The 15,723-nt window shown below is 47.5% G+C and overlaps 1 protein-coding gene and 1 long non-coding RNA gene across 10 annotated transcripts in view; one reads left to right on the top strand and one right to left on the bottom strand.

Moving 5' to 3' along the window:
* Positions 1-12,548, top strand: part of BCAS3 (BCAS3 microtubule associated cell migration factor) — a 466,426-nt gene extending 453,878 nt beyond the window's left edge. For 4 of the 6 annotated variants that reach the window (XM_082200800.1, XM_082200797.1, XM_082200799.1 and 1 more), the window contains one exon: positions 11,414-12,548. In XM_082200800.1, coding sequence (XP_082056926.1) covers positions 11,414-11,562 — 149 coding nt within the window. In that variant the 3' untranslated portion in view covers positions 11,563-12,548. Of the gene's footprint in view, positions 1-7,067; positions 7,159-11,413 lie in introns of all 6 variants that reach the window. The other 2 variants (XM_082200796.1, XM_082200798.1) reach the window with 2 other exon arrangements.
* Positions 2,354-11,507, bottom strand: LOC309519725. 4 transcript variants are annotated; one of them, XR_014213979.1, is made up of 5 exons: positions 11,367-11,507; positions 10,227-11,072; positions 7,316-8,546; positions 4,715-5,588; positions 2,354-3,318 (listed from the first exon to the last, which is right to left on the bottom strand). It is a non-coding gene; the product is annotated as an uncharacterized lncRNA (long non-coding RNA). The 4 variants fall into 4 exon arrangements; XR_014213980.1 differs by lacking the exon at positions 2,354-3,318 and having other exon boundaries at positions 3,609-5,268; XR_014213981.1 differs by lacking the exon at positions 2,354-3,318 and having other exon boundaries at positions 5,364-5,588; positions 10,449-11,072.
* Positions 12,549-15,723: the final 3,175 nt, after the last annotated feature.

Here is a 15,723-nt window from a genome sequence, read left to right as displayed (position 1 = left end):
CTCTCAGCCCCACTCACCTCACAGAGTGTTTGTTGTGGGGGAAGAAGGGAAAGGAGATTGTTAGCCGCTTTGAGACTCCTTAGGGTAGTGATAAAGCGGGATATCAAATCCAAACTCTTCTTCTTCTTCTCGTCCAGCTTCCTGGCTGGTTGCATCCCCAGCAATACATTAAACGCACATGTTCCTCCACCACCTCAAAGAATCTTGAGAACTGTAGTTTGTAAGGGTACTGGGAATTGTAACAGCAGTTCCCAGGATTCAGGGCGGGAGATTTTAGTGGGTATGCAGACTGTGTGACCTTGAAGGCCCTCTGTGATATCTGCTGACTTTTGTGAGTGCCTTTGCAAGTCCTGAATGTGTGGGGATGAGGGCATTTCAGCTCATTTTAAGTTTGCTATTGTCTACAGTGCCTCTCCAGGGTTTCAAACAAGAGATATTCCCAGCCCTACCTGGAAATGCTGGGGACTGAACCTGGGACTTCATGCATGCAAAGCAGATGTTCCGCCTCTAAGCTACAGCCCTTCGCTTCTGTCACATTTCCTAGATGATATCAGTCGGAGACCACACTGGACAGGGCACAGGGAGGCAAGCCAAATTTGTTCCCATTGAATGACCTTCTTTTCTTTGGAAATCAATTACAGGGTGGGGGGAGCTGTTTGCAAAGGAGGCTGTTTTTAACGGTTGCTGATGTTAACTCAACTCTGTGATCCTGGGCAGCTCTCAAAATGAATCTAATTGCTCAAACATGGGATGCGGAGAAAGGAATGTTCATGGTTTTTCATTAACTCCTCAAAGCTTCTCATAAGGTCAGTTTTTTTCACAGCTTGCGAGTATGCTACGGTCTGTGGTTCAGCTGTTTGACTGGCAGTGTCCTCAAGGGGTTGCAGAGTGTCAACTGACTACGGCTTTTTGATGGGTGTCAGATGGATATTTGAAACATCAGGCAACCATGTCACCCCCAACCCAACCCACTTCAGGCAGACTGGAGCTTGGAACAGAGAGCTGTTGCTTCAGCAGTGAAGCAGCTCGGGCAGAGTTTATATTGGGAGTTTAGGGCTCCATTCCCTTCCTGGCTGTCTACAAGGCCCTGATCCAGGCAGGTGCTTCCATACACTTCCTCCTCCTCCTGAGGAGCCTCACATAAATCTAGCAGGACCTAAGCTGCTGCCTGACTCATCTCCTCTACTCTGTGGGACGAGAGTCTGAGATATGGTCAGGCATCCAGGCCACTGGTGTGGGGACCTTTAGCCCTGAGCAGAAGGGTCCAGATTCAATGGCCCTTCGGAGTCTATATGGAGCTCTGCTAGGGGGTCCTGCTCCCCGTCACTTGAAGAGACCTCATCTGCCAAGGCCTGGAAGGGTGAAACATGAGCAGTCTCGACTACATCAGTCTGACTACCCCCTTTAAAAAATACCTCAGCATTTATAAAAAGAGCACATGGGAAAGGCTGAGCATAGCCCTCTCCTCAATTTATTATTTTGCTACATGTAAGGGATTTTTTTTTTAAGTGGTAAAGCTTATAAAATGGGCGAAGGCTTTACAGCCCATGGACATTTCTTTATTCGCTTGGCCTGGCCTGGGCAAGATAGTGAGGCCAGGAAGGGGAGTCATTCTCAGCACCCGGACCTGAGGTCCCCATCCCTGATGCTATAAAAACATATTCTTTGCCACGCACAGCCTGAAATGGTCCAGTCCTGGAGGTTTACCCTTCAGTCAGGCTGATGGTGTCATCGTTGGTCTTCTGCTCCCATTAGCATTTTCCAGTAGGTAACTTACTCTCCATGTCTTACTTGCTAAAACTAGATGCTCGTTAAAGGATCCAGAAACACAAATAACCTCAAAATTGGAAGTGTGGGAGGAGAGGGAGACCAGGTCTTACACATGAAAGGAGTTGCTAAAATTTTGAGGTTAAAGTGTGTCTGAAATCCCTTCGTCAGCATATCAGTCAAATGAAGCTCAGACCATGATGTAATTGCCTGATTTAGGAACTTTGTACCTACGAGCCAGATTTTCTTCCATTTTCCCTAGACAGTTGGGTTGACACAGCAGTAAAGACACCGTGGGAGGCAGTATGCCTCCAAATGCCAGATGCTGGGAGTCACACGCTGGGGTGTGCTCTTGTGTTCAGGTCCTGCTTGCGAGATTTCCATAAGCATCTGATTGGCCACTTGGAGAACAGGATACTGGACTAGATGGGCCTTTGGCCGGATCCAGCGTGGCTCCATCTGATGTTTCTGTAAAGTACTTCTTCTTGCCATAACACTTTTTTAGGTGGGCAGCAGTGGAGTTTTCAAAGGATCACAAGTGATCAAATTTTGCCCAGAACTAATTTATAAATTATTAACAATAATCTTACTTTTCATTGTTATTTATTTCTTGCATTGATATACTGGCACAGGTATGTGCGCGCGTGCATATAGATCACTTAATGCCAAGAGAAGCTGAAATTACACTGTCTTAAGTAGTTGCTTAAAAGCAGGCAATAAGGTATGGGGGAAATACGCCTTGGGGGGACGGGACTGTTCCATAACACTCCCATTTAAAGGATCTTTTCTTATTCCCAACATCTTTCAGCAGCAGAATCACAAGGATCTCAAAGCAGACTGGAGAGCTTAAGAGAGGAAATAGTCCCCGAGAGGCCCCGCTTCCCAACTGTTATGGGCAGGGATGGCAAACCTGTGGTCCTGAGAGGTAGTTGGGCCACTGCACCCATGGGATGTACTGCCTAGGGGTTATGAGAGTTGAAGGGCCACAGATTCCCATTTCTGGTTTAGGTCTGCAGGGCAGGGGGTGGGGAACCTTTGTCAACCCAGTGGCTGACTCAAGGGTAACAGGGGGACACAGGTCAGTAGCAAAAGTGGCCAGAGCAACCAGTGCAAGTCGTACTTTGTACAGGTTACATTCCAGCCATGCAAACATCAGGCCTGATCTCAGTCCAAGGACTCAGGCCATCAGGCAGAAACTCTCAAGGAGGGCACGGAGCAGGGCCAGGATGGGGTCCAGGGAGGGTCTTGAGGGCCACATAGTGGGCTGCATTTTCCTCCAGGTCTGATGTTGCCCACATTAAAGGGTTCTGCTGGTTGTGCAGAGAGATGTGTGATGTAAACTCCGAGAAGCAGGAAACAACTCCCTTTCCCCCAAAGCACACAGCGACATAAATGGGATTATCGTGCCTATTGTGGAGGGAATTGTTTCTCTAAAACACTTGCTCCTTTATCTAGTGTACTTTTAACCTTCCAGAAATTGTGCCGAGTCAAACTTGGAGAAGTTCCAAAGGGCTGAAGACTAAAGCTTTGACAGACCAAGTCATCAGTGCTCTGTTAACAAAAAGGGGGGGAAACCACAAAAGCCTTTAAAAAATAAATAAATCCTGAACTAAATCTATTTTTGTCAAAGGAAGGGGGATGGGTGGAAAACTCTCTCATCTGAAATCCCTGTTGTGGTCTATTTGGATATCTGTCAAACTGTATGGCTTCCTTGCTTCTCCATACATGGCTCATTTATCTTAACGGAGCATTGATACTCAGTGGTGTGCAAAATGTTTTTTAAATGTTGGATTTGATGACAAACCTGCTCCTTGCTTCAGTATTCATGCGGGCTTTTTGGTGACAAACCTGCTCCTTGCTTCAGTATTCATGCGGGCTTTTGTGCATCCCATAATTATGTGATCGTTCCCACACAAACCAATGAAGGATTTGACATTGGGTGCAGCCTTTGGTGTTCTATGAGAGTCTCATCTGCAGTAGTACCTTGGTTTACAAACTTAATCCGTTCCGGAAGTCCATTCTTAAACCAAAGCGTTCTTAAACCAAGGTGTGCTTTCCCAAAGCAGCGGGGGACTCAATTTACAAATGGAACACACTCAACAGGAAGTGAAACATGTTCTGCTTCCAAGGCAAAGTTCACAAACCAAAACACCTACTTCCAGGTTTGCAGTGTTCTTAATCCAAGTTGTTCATAAACTAAGCTGTTCTTAAGCCAAGGTACCACTTTATTCTGTTCCAGGAGAGAAAAACTAACGTTTCTAGTCTTTGTGGATGGGCTTAACAAAGTATTCTGTTTATAGGGCTGCTGTGAGGATGAATCAATTCACTCTACCCTGAGCTGAGTATCTGAGTAACAGTGGAGTCAGATGGTGCCTTGGCTTCCTCAATTAATGTTTTAGTAGGCTATAGGAGGGACATAATTTGTCTAAAATCACAGGGAGGGGCAGAAATCAGGGAGTTATGGATTTCCTTAAAGATTCCCCTGAACCTTTCCTCCCAGTCTCGTATCAACCTGCCAGTGTGTTGAGAGATGAGGCCCTCTTGGCTGTCCTTATACTCAAGTAAGCATGGTTTAAGGTGCCAAGGAAGGGACTTTTCAGTGGTGGTTCCTTGCCTGTGAAACTCACTCCCTACTGAGGTATGCCTGGCCCCACCTCTTCATAGTTTAAGGTGACTGGTTAAGACACACTTTCCAGCTAGAATTTGCAGGAAACCTAATTGGACAAATGGCTTAGTTAGATGAGTAAATTGCAGTTTGGTGGCTTGTTATGAGTTGTGTTGTTAATTTAAGGGTGTGGGGGTTCACACATGTATTCTTTTAATCTTATCTGATTTAGTCATAAGCCACCCTAAGGCTTGTGCACAGGGCAGTATGTGACTCGAATGAATGACCTGAACGGTGCCTGAACTTCTAGGAAGAGCAGGGTGGACGGGTGGATAAGCTCACCAGGCCAGCAGGCGCCACTTCCCATTGTCCCCACTCCTGCCACCATTGGAGGTCTTGTTCCTTTTAGAAACGCCATCGTCAGGGTGCATCTCAGCATAATTCAGCACTGGGATTTGAAGGGGGGGAGGAACATTAGTCGAGCTTCAGAAAGCCCAGCGCTGTGAAAAGTGACTGACGTGTGAAAACGAGGCTACAATTAGTTCTTTCCACCAGCGCTCTCCCATTCAGTCTGGGGTCACTCCTTCGGCAAGCCGGGCACGCTTGAGCCTAATGCGTCGTGACAGGTGGAGAGGAGGAAGGAGAATCCTGGGATCCGAAGTTGTGCCTGCCGCCGCTCTGCTTCCCCCGCCGCCGACACATCGGCCCCGACTGTCATTGTATCATTTCGTCCACCCTGCGCCTCTGCAAGAAATGGTGCAACCCTGGCAGGGCGGGCGGCACAGAGAGGGACGGAACAGCTTTTGGAGCAAGTCCCTTTCTCCCCGTCCCCCAGTATCCTCCCTCTTCATTCCCCAAGTAGGATATTTCTTGAATCTTCTGCTCAGCAATTCCTTCTGTCAGGGAAAGCGAGAGAAAGGAAAAACCATTAGGAGGGCTAATACACCAGAGAGCAGATTCCACAGTTGAGAGAGAGAGAAAGACGGAAAGGGGGGAGAGGCAGAACAATTTATGAGTGTTCCAGGCATCGGAGGGCTACATAGAGTTTCTGAGCAGGCCCCGGATTAATGTCCCGTATAAAAATGGTTTCAGGTTTAAGCAAAGCCAGCCGGGACCTTCTTTCCTTTTAAGATTTCCGTGGAGTCCTTTGATGGCTTCTGGGTCCCAGTCAGACAAAAGATAATGACTGATGGCAACTCCATGTTCCAAGGAGATCCTAAAAGCAAAGGCGAATGAAAATTGGTTATATCCAGCTGTTCTCAGACTCTGTCCCAGCCGCCAATTTAAGGTTTTTTTCTCCACTTACCCAGGAAGACTAATGCAAGGACACAGGGGTTGGCTTAGTACAGGGATGCAGAACTTCTGGCCCTACGGATTTTGCTGGACTGCAACTGTCATCGTATAAATTGGTAAAATAATGATAATCCCCGATGGCTGGCCATTGAGAATGGAGCCTGAGAACATCTGGAGAGCCACAGGTCCCTCATCCCTGGCCTTATACCATGTCAGACTAACTAGGTATTTTCTACCTTCTTCCAGCTAACTAGGCATTTTCTACCAATCTTCCCCAACCTGGTCCCCTCAACACCACCAATGAGCTTCAGGTCCAGAAACCAAACATGGTCCTCCAAGCCTTTCTGTCTGGCCCTCAAGACTCTCCCCATACCCCACACCATCTCTGCAAGCCACATCCCTCACTAACCCTCTCTGTGCTTCTTTGCCTGGCTGAGTTGTGTATTTTAACTCTATAAATGCCTCTTGCTTGCCTGGGTGGAGGGTCGAGAGAGAGGAGCATGCGTAGAAACTAACCCACTGTAAAATTTACTCATCGCTCCACCCAATTTTGCACCTGGCTCCATCCACCAATGGCATGGGAACTCTGGGTAGCTGCCCAGAAAGGAATGTGACCTTCAGGCTGAAAAAGCTTCCCCACCCCAGCCTAGATGAAGTGCTTTGAAAGGGGGATATAAATGTCTAAAATATTAATGTTGTTGTTGCTGCTGCTGCTGCTGCTGCTGTAGCCCATCTTTCTTCTAAGGTGCTTACTCAAGGTGGTATACTTGATGCTCCCCCACTCTCCATTTTATCCTTACAACAACCCTGTAGGTAGGCCAAATTGAGAGACAGTGACTAGCCCAATGTTGCCCAGGGAGCTCCAACAGTCGAGTGAGGATTTGAACCAGTAGACTTTCTCATTGTAAAATGAGAATGGTGTACCTTGTACATTTCCCCTGGCACTGAGGAATGCTCCCTGTTATTTGACAGCAATTGCATTTGTGTGTACAACTCTATAATCAGGACCAACAGGCATAGCTGACCTTCCATGATAAGCATAAGGTGGTCAGGGATTGTTGTCTCTCTACTTTTGTGTTATGCCATGCTCTCTGTGGCAACCATTTTGTGAGCAGCCTCCTCGGCGCTCCCTCAAAATTCAAAATGTGCCCAGTAATCCAAAAAGGTTGGCTATCCCTGACACACCGCTATACCACATCAGCTCTTATTAGGGCTGCAAATATTTATTTATCACAGAGCAAACTCAGTACTCCAAGTCCCACTCCTTAATGACAAATAACCACATCTCCAAACTTGCAGCAAATTTGACCTTCTCTGAACATCTTTACTGCTTTGGGGTTTCTTTAGAAAAAATATCATCATCCCCCCCTCCAAATGAACACAGCACTCTGTTTATCCACAGAACAGGCACTGCAACCATCGCCGCATCCAAACGCAACCACTCCCAAACACCTCAGCCCAAATGTAGCAGGACCACCTGTAAGGTTGAGAAGGTAATTCCTGTTTCTTAAAACAAAAACGCAAACATCCAGCCACATCCAGTGCTCTCTTCCATCCACGAAGTCAAAAGATGCCCGTCAAAGTAAGGTAAGTATCACCATCCCACTTCAATAATTTCCAGAGAGGCGACGCAGGCAAGTTCCACTGTACCTAGAACGACTCCAGGTGGATGTTCCCAATCTCTTCAACCGCTCGCTCTCTCCTTCCCCGTCTCTTTCTGGTTCTGAGGGTCCTATGGGCTTCTGGTAGTCCAACTTTTGGGATATGTTCAGGGCTGCAATGTAGCTACTGCACATGTAAGGCGAGTGATAGACACATGGTGATTGGCACTGGTCTCTCCTGTTCTTTAAAGGAGGACAGCACGGTAGGATGCAAAACCTCTGGCTTTAGCATGGCTGGAATGTAGCCTGCTGTGAAAAATAAGTGTCACAGTTATGGATCCAGCCACTTTTGCCTCAGGCCCCACCAATTACTGGCAAGCGGCCCCCAGAATGTTCCCCAGGAGGGAAAGCAGCCCCTCCAAGCAGACCTCTCATGATGATCTCTCATCAATAGCCTTCTCTTCCACCCTTCTCTTAATATCCTTTCAAAGCCATCCTGTGAGAACAGATTCCAGAATTTGTAGCTAGGCTGAGAAAGACGGTGATTAACTCCACGTCAGCCAGTGAGCTTCATGGCTGACTGAGGAGCTCAACCTGCACCTCCCTGGTCCTAGACGAACCCCCAATCCCTTGAGGGTCTTTGGAACACCACCACCACCCAAACACACCCTGCCTATCATAGCAGATGTGCTGCTGTTACTCACAAACATGATTCTCCCACCTGCCAGTCAAAAGTGGTACAGTCCAGTCTGCTGCCCTGGGACTCTACTGCCTCATTCCCATCTCATTATGCCATAGGACAGTCCATCGTGATTCATCATATGATTTCACCTGGTGAGAATTTAGAGTCAGGTGCAATGAATTTTGACTGGAGAAAATTTCTTGCGGGAACTCTTACCCATATATATTTGCACTTAGCTTTCTTTAACCACCTGCTCAGAATATTTAACTTCCTGCCTCCTTGACTGTCCCTTGTGTTTCCCCAATATTTGGTTCAAAACTGAGTTTCAAGCATGTCAAACTTCTGCTGCGCCGACTGCTTAACTGGTTGCTCTTGGGCTGATGAGGTTTCCACTGTGTTGGTGCTGCAGCTCACAATCATTCTCACCTTGAAAGTGGAGGTGGGATGGTTGTTCTCTCTCTCTCTTTAAATGTCTCTTTTTCACGCTTTCTTGCTTTGGTTGGGTGTCCCGTGGCAGTTACTAAGAGCTCTTGGTATTGATCTGCCTGTGCCAAAAATACTTACTGGGGGCGGGGAATTAAGCTTGTCATCTACAGAACTGTGGGAGGAAACAGGTCAAAAGAGGTTGATGGAGAGGCATGCACACCAGCTGTTGAACAGGAAAGGCAAAGGGTACTTAGCCAGGGCAAAAGTGGAGGGATCCTCAACGCAAGTGGCTGTCTGACACACAATGCTGGAATAAGGAGGGCAGAAAGATGGGAAGCTGCTTCTGAGGGGTCCCAGCAGGTGGTGGCTATCACAACTTGTGAGCTTCCTGGATTACTGGCGGGGAACCTGCTGCCCTCCAGATGTTGCTGGACTACAGCTCCCATCATTGGAACATAGCCTGCAGCTGGATCAGGCCAAAGGCCCATCTAGTCCACCATCCTGTTCTCACAATGGCCAACCAATGGCCCCAATGGGAAGCCCTCTAGCAGAACTGGAACGCAATAGCAACCCTCCCCCTTGTGATTCCCAGCAACCAGTATCGCCTCTGACACTGGAGGTAGTATACAACCATAATGGCTAGCAGACACTGATAGTCTTATCCACCATGAATTTGTTAAACCCACTTTTTCAAAGCTATCCAAGTATTTGGCCATCACAACATCCTGTGAGAGCCTGACCACTGGCCATGCTGTCTAGGGCCAGTGGGAGTCAATGTCCAACAATGTCTGGAGGGTTACAGGTGCTCTAGCCCTGACATGTAGGTGGGGCACTGTTGGCACCTTCAATGCTGGGGTGGGTGGATCAGGAGTCCCATGCCCATTCTGGGCAGCACAGTTTAACAAGGGCACTGGTGAGTGTGTCCAAAGGAGGAGGGACCAGGAGAATGGGGGAGTCTCAAAACCAAGAAGAAAAATGGTTGGAAGAGGTGGACCTATTTAGCCTGGCGTAGAGAAGGACAAGGGGAAACACAACAGCAGGCTCCAAGTATCGGAGGGTCTGCCACACAGCAGATGGAGAAAAATGGCTCTTTCTTGCCCCAGAGGGCAATACTATAAGTTATGACTGGAAATAGCAGAGAAGCAGTCTTTGGGTAAATATTCAGTCCATGGCTCCCATCATCCCTTTCCAATTACCATGCTGTCTGGGATTCATGGGACTTATAGTCCAACACTACCCATGCATTAGGAGAAACTTCCACAAATGAAAGGAGTTTGACAGCAAAGCAGGCTGCCTCAGGAGGTGGCGCACTGTCCTCTGGAGGGATGAAGCAACGGTTGAAGGGTCACCCTGCAGGCAGGCTGTCGAGTGGGTTGGACCAGATGTCCTCATCTAATTCTATGACCTCTGTGGTTTCAGACCAGAGCCTTTCTGAGCCCAACCTGGAAACGCCAGGGATGAACTTGGGGCTTTCCATATGTCATCTTAAGGAAGGGGGCTGATGCTCTGCTACTGAGCTACTGCTTCATTCCCTGAAATGTATCCTAACATTTCTGCCCTTCAGCTGTAGCAGATGGTGCCCTTTAGGACTGGTAAGGCAGGAAACTGGGAGGCTAACAGTAGGTGGAGCCAGAGATAGGGGAAGCAAGTGCCGATGGCAGGCGGAGCCAACTAGATATAGCTTTGTCCCTGTCCTCCTCCATAGAAGGGCAAAACCAAGACTAAGGGAAGTTTCAGCCAGTGCCATCCCCTGGGCTGGTTGTAAGAAAGAAGGCGGGAAGAAGGGGCTGGCTGAGGGCAGGCACTGCCCCATTTGCCCTAATGGACCAGCTTCCGCTGCCCCTCAGGTCACCTCCTCCTCACCCCAAAGAGCTTCTCTCTGCTTTGGCAAGCAGGTCACTCATCCATCTTCACAGACAAGCAGGATTCAGCAAATATTAACATCTGCTTCCCTGTTCCCAACCTTGCTTTTTCCTTCTTTCTGTTAAAAAAGAAAAAAAGAAATGCAACATTGGCATGAAAATCAATACTAGGTTGTTGGGTTTGTTTTTTCTTTAAAGGAGAGACAGGGAACCTTGTAAGGAGTTCAGAAGCCAAAAAAGCAATGTTTGGGCGGAGCTGTTGCCCACATTCCGTCTCCCTGCTGACGGCGACCCGTGGAGTGACGCGAGATGTTTAACCAGAGCCAGCTGTGCGCGAGGGAGAGATAAAAGGAGCCAAATCAGACAGGATAAGACCAGCATTAGTGCGGAATATGCTACTCATTGCAGAGCTACACTGCAGTTTTGCAATCCCTGAACTCAATGGGAGAATGATATACATACACGTATGCGTAATTTTATCTGTACGCTGCCTTTCCCCAGTTCAAACCATGCTCAAGGCGGCTTACAACATGAAACAAATACACAACCACAACATAGCAAAAGTAGTCAAAAATTGATAAATGAATCATTAAAAAATACAAAACCAAACTGAACAATTCCCACATAAATCACAACAAAATATAAAATAAAAATACAAAAAGCCAGCAGCGCTCGACAAGGAAACCCAAACACCCCAGCCTACTGTTCAGCAACCTCACCTTTTTTAGTTGGAGTCAGTCCAGGCCCCAACCCTCCCAAGCCAGGTGGGAGAAGCCTGCAAGGAATGGAGCAGATCTCCCAGGACTCACAGCCAAGTTGGTCTCTGGCCTCTTCAGCTTTTGTAGGAATAAAACAGAGAAGGGAGAACCATGCACACTTGAACTCCTTGGAGGAATATAAATGTAACAAATATACAATAAACCTGGACTGGCCATGAGAGGTGGCCGGGGGGGGGGGGCAGGGAGTGTTTGAAGTTATTCATATCTCCTAAAATGGGGGAGGGGACACACCACATACAAACCTACCTTGTACCCCAGACGAGTGAATGTAAACCAAGCCCAACCATACAGTTACACACCCCCTCGTAAGCCCCTCCATGGCGTTCTAATGTCTGTCCTCTCTCTTTTTACCTGAAGCACTGACCAGAGTGGTGCCACCTTTTCTCTCCCCACTACAGAGCTACAGCGAGAAGGAAGCATCGAGACGCTCAGCAATAGCTCGGGCTCCACCAGCGGAAGCATTCCACGCACCTTTGACGGATACCGGTCGCCTCTCCCGACCAACGAGAGCCAGCCATTGAGCCTCTTCCCGACAGGCTTCCCGTAAACAACTCCCGGCGTTCCTGAAGCAAAATAACAATAATCCTGCAGGCCAACGACATGATGCGCCGGATAAACTCTTGATGTGCGTTCACCCCAGTGGCTGGCTCCGATGCTGGGTGGTTCTTGTCACCCTAACCAACGCCACGTCCGCTTTCCGCACTTCCAGAACTGTATGAACAAATTTCTGATTTGCTGCACCGTGCAATATATAAACGAGACTCTCCTCTTTTAATCCTAATGGCTTTTCTAGTACAGGGAAATGGCTGTTTCGAATAAGTATTTTAAGCAACTTTTATGTTCTTGTAACCATAATCTGCTTCCCCACTCCGCGCATCATCCCTAAACCTCAGATGAGGGAAACATCTGTGGCCCAGCAGCTGTTGCGGGACTTTAACTTCCATCTGCCCCAGCTAGCACAGTCAGTGATCAGGGAAGATGGGAGTTGTAGTCCGGCAATGTCCAGAGAGCCACAGGGTTACCTACCCTTGTCAAAAGGAGACTCGCGTCTCTAAACCTGAATTTACTGCTAGCCTTCATTTTGTAACAATTAAAGCTGCTACCCCTATTTGGGAAATGGCGTCATAATTCTGAAGAATGAGGCTCATATAAATTGAGGCTGTCAGCATGCAACACTTTGCAAATGTATGAAACAGTGACAGATTGATTACTGGAAGGGGATATATTGGAGGACAAGCTCCAAAGGGGACACTGGTTTCTTTGCAATACTGATCTTGTTTCTTCATCCCTCCTCCCCGGCAAGATTTTAAATTGATACCAGGAGTATTACAAGCAAAGGAAGTATCTTCTCTTTTCTTTTGTCCTTGGGAAGGATGATCTCTGATGATTCCATGTATTTTAGAAACGTACTTCATCTGATTAACTCCAGTGGGAAATCCTTCTCGTTGAACTATTATAACATTGTTCCTTGGAACTCCTCCTATCTTATCCAAAAATGCATGTGATCTTAAATAAATCTCTGTGGTGAAAGGATCTTGTTTATATTTTTGTGCCGAGGTCATTTTGGTGGTGTCGGTGGAGGCTGTGGGCTGCAAAGAATCTATAAAGTTGCTTTATACAGAGTCAGATCATTGGTGCATCTAGCCCAGCACTGTCCACACAGACTAGCAGCCGCTTGCCAGAATTTCAGGCAGGAAGCTTTTCCCAGCCCTCCTTGGAGAAGCTGCCTGGGACTGAACCTGGGAACTTCTACATGCAAGGCAGATGCTCTGTCCCAGAGTTATAGCCCTTCTGCTTCCAGCTCTGTACCACCTGTGGCACAGCATCCCTGGTCACGGCCAACTGCCCAGTGTTAGAAACTCAGATATATAAGCTAGGCGCCAGGTTTACAGTTGCTAAAACGGAATGCCTAGTTGCCATTTTGGGGCCAGAATCATTCATTCTGATTGTGCAGATAAAATAAAATGGATAGAATTCTACAAGATGTGTTGCTAGTGTGTGGAAACAGCCAAGACCCAAGGATCCCCAGGCACGCAACTCCGGATGGTGGAGAACATCCTGGCACCCAGGCATCTTCACCTGGTCGCAAGTGGCCAATAGCCAGGTGCCCACATACCTGTACCTGCATATCTGGAAGTAAACCCCATTAAACACAAAGAGATTTACTTCTGAGTAGTACCACTGCACTCTAAGTTAACTATACAGTGAATTCTTAATGAGTGCCTGAGCCTAAGCCTCTTTGCAAAGTTTTCACATTTTTCATTTGCCTTTTTTTTTTTTTTTTTTTGGTGCGGGGGGGGGGTCTTTAACATCCATACACCTTTACTATGAAGTATCCACAGAGAATAACTTCTGTGGTGTCTCAGATGAACCCACCCCAGAAATGATGCATCCTGGTTGCTAGAGGAAAGGCAAACAACACAAATTATATGGACCTAAAAAATGAGGCAGAAGTAAGATAAGTGCACTAAAGGGGAAGGGAAAGCAGCGGCTCTTTAGGACCCCAGCAATTGCTGCAGCATGGTGTCCAGAGAACTCACTTGCCAAGCAGAACTCTGACTTCACTTATTGGCTATTAAAAAAAACAGGCAGGCAGGAGCAGCCAAGCTGTTTCATCACACAGAAGTTGCTTAGAAAGAAACCTCCATATTTTCCTGCAGAGCTTTCTTTCTAGCAGGGCTAGACTTGCTCTTTTAAACATGGAACTTCAGAATCTGTGTGTGCCAGTGGCTGTGGGCCTGGTATTCCCTGTACCTGCCTCTCAGTGGCCCTGCAAGCTCCTCTTAAGTTTCAATATCTCTACAAGGTCCTTTGCATTTCATTCTGTGTTTTTAACAGAGACTTATAAAGGTAGGTAAGGTTCTTCCAGGATTCAAAATATATTTGCCTACTTCACATGATGAAAGGACAAGGCATCTTGAGTTACACAGCAAAAAGGAAACGCATCCTGACCCACAAATCTTTTAACGCTTCCTCAGCTTTGTAGCGGATGGAAAATTGCCCTATTTTTTTCTTCTTTTGTGAAAAATAAAATAAAAAAATTTTTTATGACATTTGCTCTTTGTCTCAGCACTATCGGCTTAGCATGTCCCAGATGGTGAGAAAAAGAATTGTCTATGCGTCTACATAAGAAACCACTAAAATATTGGGTTTCCAAAATTTTTGTTGTATCCCCAGTCTCTTTCTCTTTCTTTCAAAATCGCAACCATGCAAATAAATGAGAAATTCTCCGAGTCTCTTTAATCTCTGCGTATTTTCTCCAGGAATAGCCCCCATCAAAATGGGCAACAGTCACTCCCAAACAACATGTGGTAAGAGAACACTTCATGGAACACACACAAAAGAATTGCGTAGACCCCCCAGAGCTCCATAGAGGAGAGATCTGGCTGCCACCACCCTGGACGATGCCCTGCTCTGTCTTTGCCTCTTTTTTAAAAAGCCTCTGCTGAGTATCTGGGGGTAATTCAGCCCTGGCTCTTAATGTGGCTGGATAAAATGAGTTGTTCCTGATATAGCTGCAGAAGGCGTAGGATTAACTTGGCCATCAGAGGATGTTGGGTTTCTGCAGGAATCCCTGATCTTTCCAGTCAGGAAGTGTGCCCATCACCAGTGATTCATAAATATATGAGCATCACTGTTGGCATTATCGGGCCCCTATCATTAGTTATAGGGATGCGGGTGGCACTGTGGGTTAAACCACAGAGCCTAGGACTTGCCGATCAGAAGGTCGGTGGTTCAAATCCCCATGACGGAGTGAGCTCCTGTTGCTCGGTCCCTGCTCCTGCCAACCTAGCAGTTCGAAAGCACATCAAACTGCAAGTAGATAAATAGGTACCGCTCTGGCAGGAAGGTAAATGGCGTTTCTGTGCACTGCTCTGATTTGCTAGAAGCAGCTTAGTCATGCTGGCCACATGACCCGGAAGCTGTACCCCGGCTCCCTCGGCCAATAAAGCGAGATGAGCGCCGCAACCCCAGAGTTGGCCACGACTGGACCTAATGGTCAGGGGTCCCTTTACCTTTACCTTTATCATTAGTCATACTGCAGGATGGGGGCACTGCTAAGCTCCTCCAGAGGCCTTTGGTCCTTCTCCTCCTCACAGCTACTGCCTAGCCACTCAAGCCAGGTGAGGAACTGTTATCAACCCAAGGACCACATTTTCTTCTGGGCAACCTCCCAAGTGCCACATGCTAGAGGTGGACAAAGGCAAAAATGAGTGGTGCAACAAATGCAAATGCCACCTAGTTTCTAGACACACCCTACTCTATCCTACATCCAGACATGCGAGAAGCATTATCAGAATTCAAGGAGACATTCCAGCCAGGCAAAAACAACTAAGGAGGATACGAAGCAGGTTGGTGAGCGGTGTGACCTGGGGAGAAGGCAGAAGTCCAGAGAGAACCAGAGGGCCACAGTCAGGACCCATGGCTGAGGCTCCCCACCCCTGACTTAGAAGCACAGAACTGTAGAGTTGGAAGAGGCTGGGGGGTGTCCATCTAGTCCAACCCCCAATGCAGGAATTTTTTGTCCGATGCAGGGCTAGAATCCACGATTCTGAGATTAAGAGTGTCATGCTCTGCTGACAGGGCTATCCCAGGCTCTTGCCCTCTCCAAAATGAGAAGAGAATGTGGAGAAAGAAATCCCCATTTGCCTCCCCTTTCTACCCAATGGCACAGAGGGGATAGTTAGGGAAGGGGGGAAATGGTGAC

This window comes from Podarcis vaucheri (assembly GCF_965113315.1).
Source record: "Podarcis vaucheri genome assembly, chromosome: 15".
Classification (NCBI taxonomy): Eukaryota; Metazoa; Chordata; class Lepidosauria; order Squamata; family Lacertidae; genus Podarcis; species Podarcis vaucheri.
The sequence above is the reverse complement of the archived record's forward strand: the minus strand, read 5'-3'. Positions and strand labels throughout refer to the sequence as shown.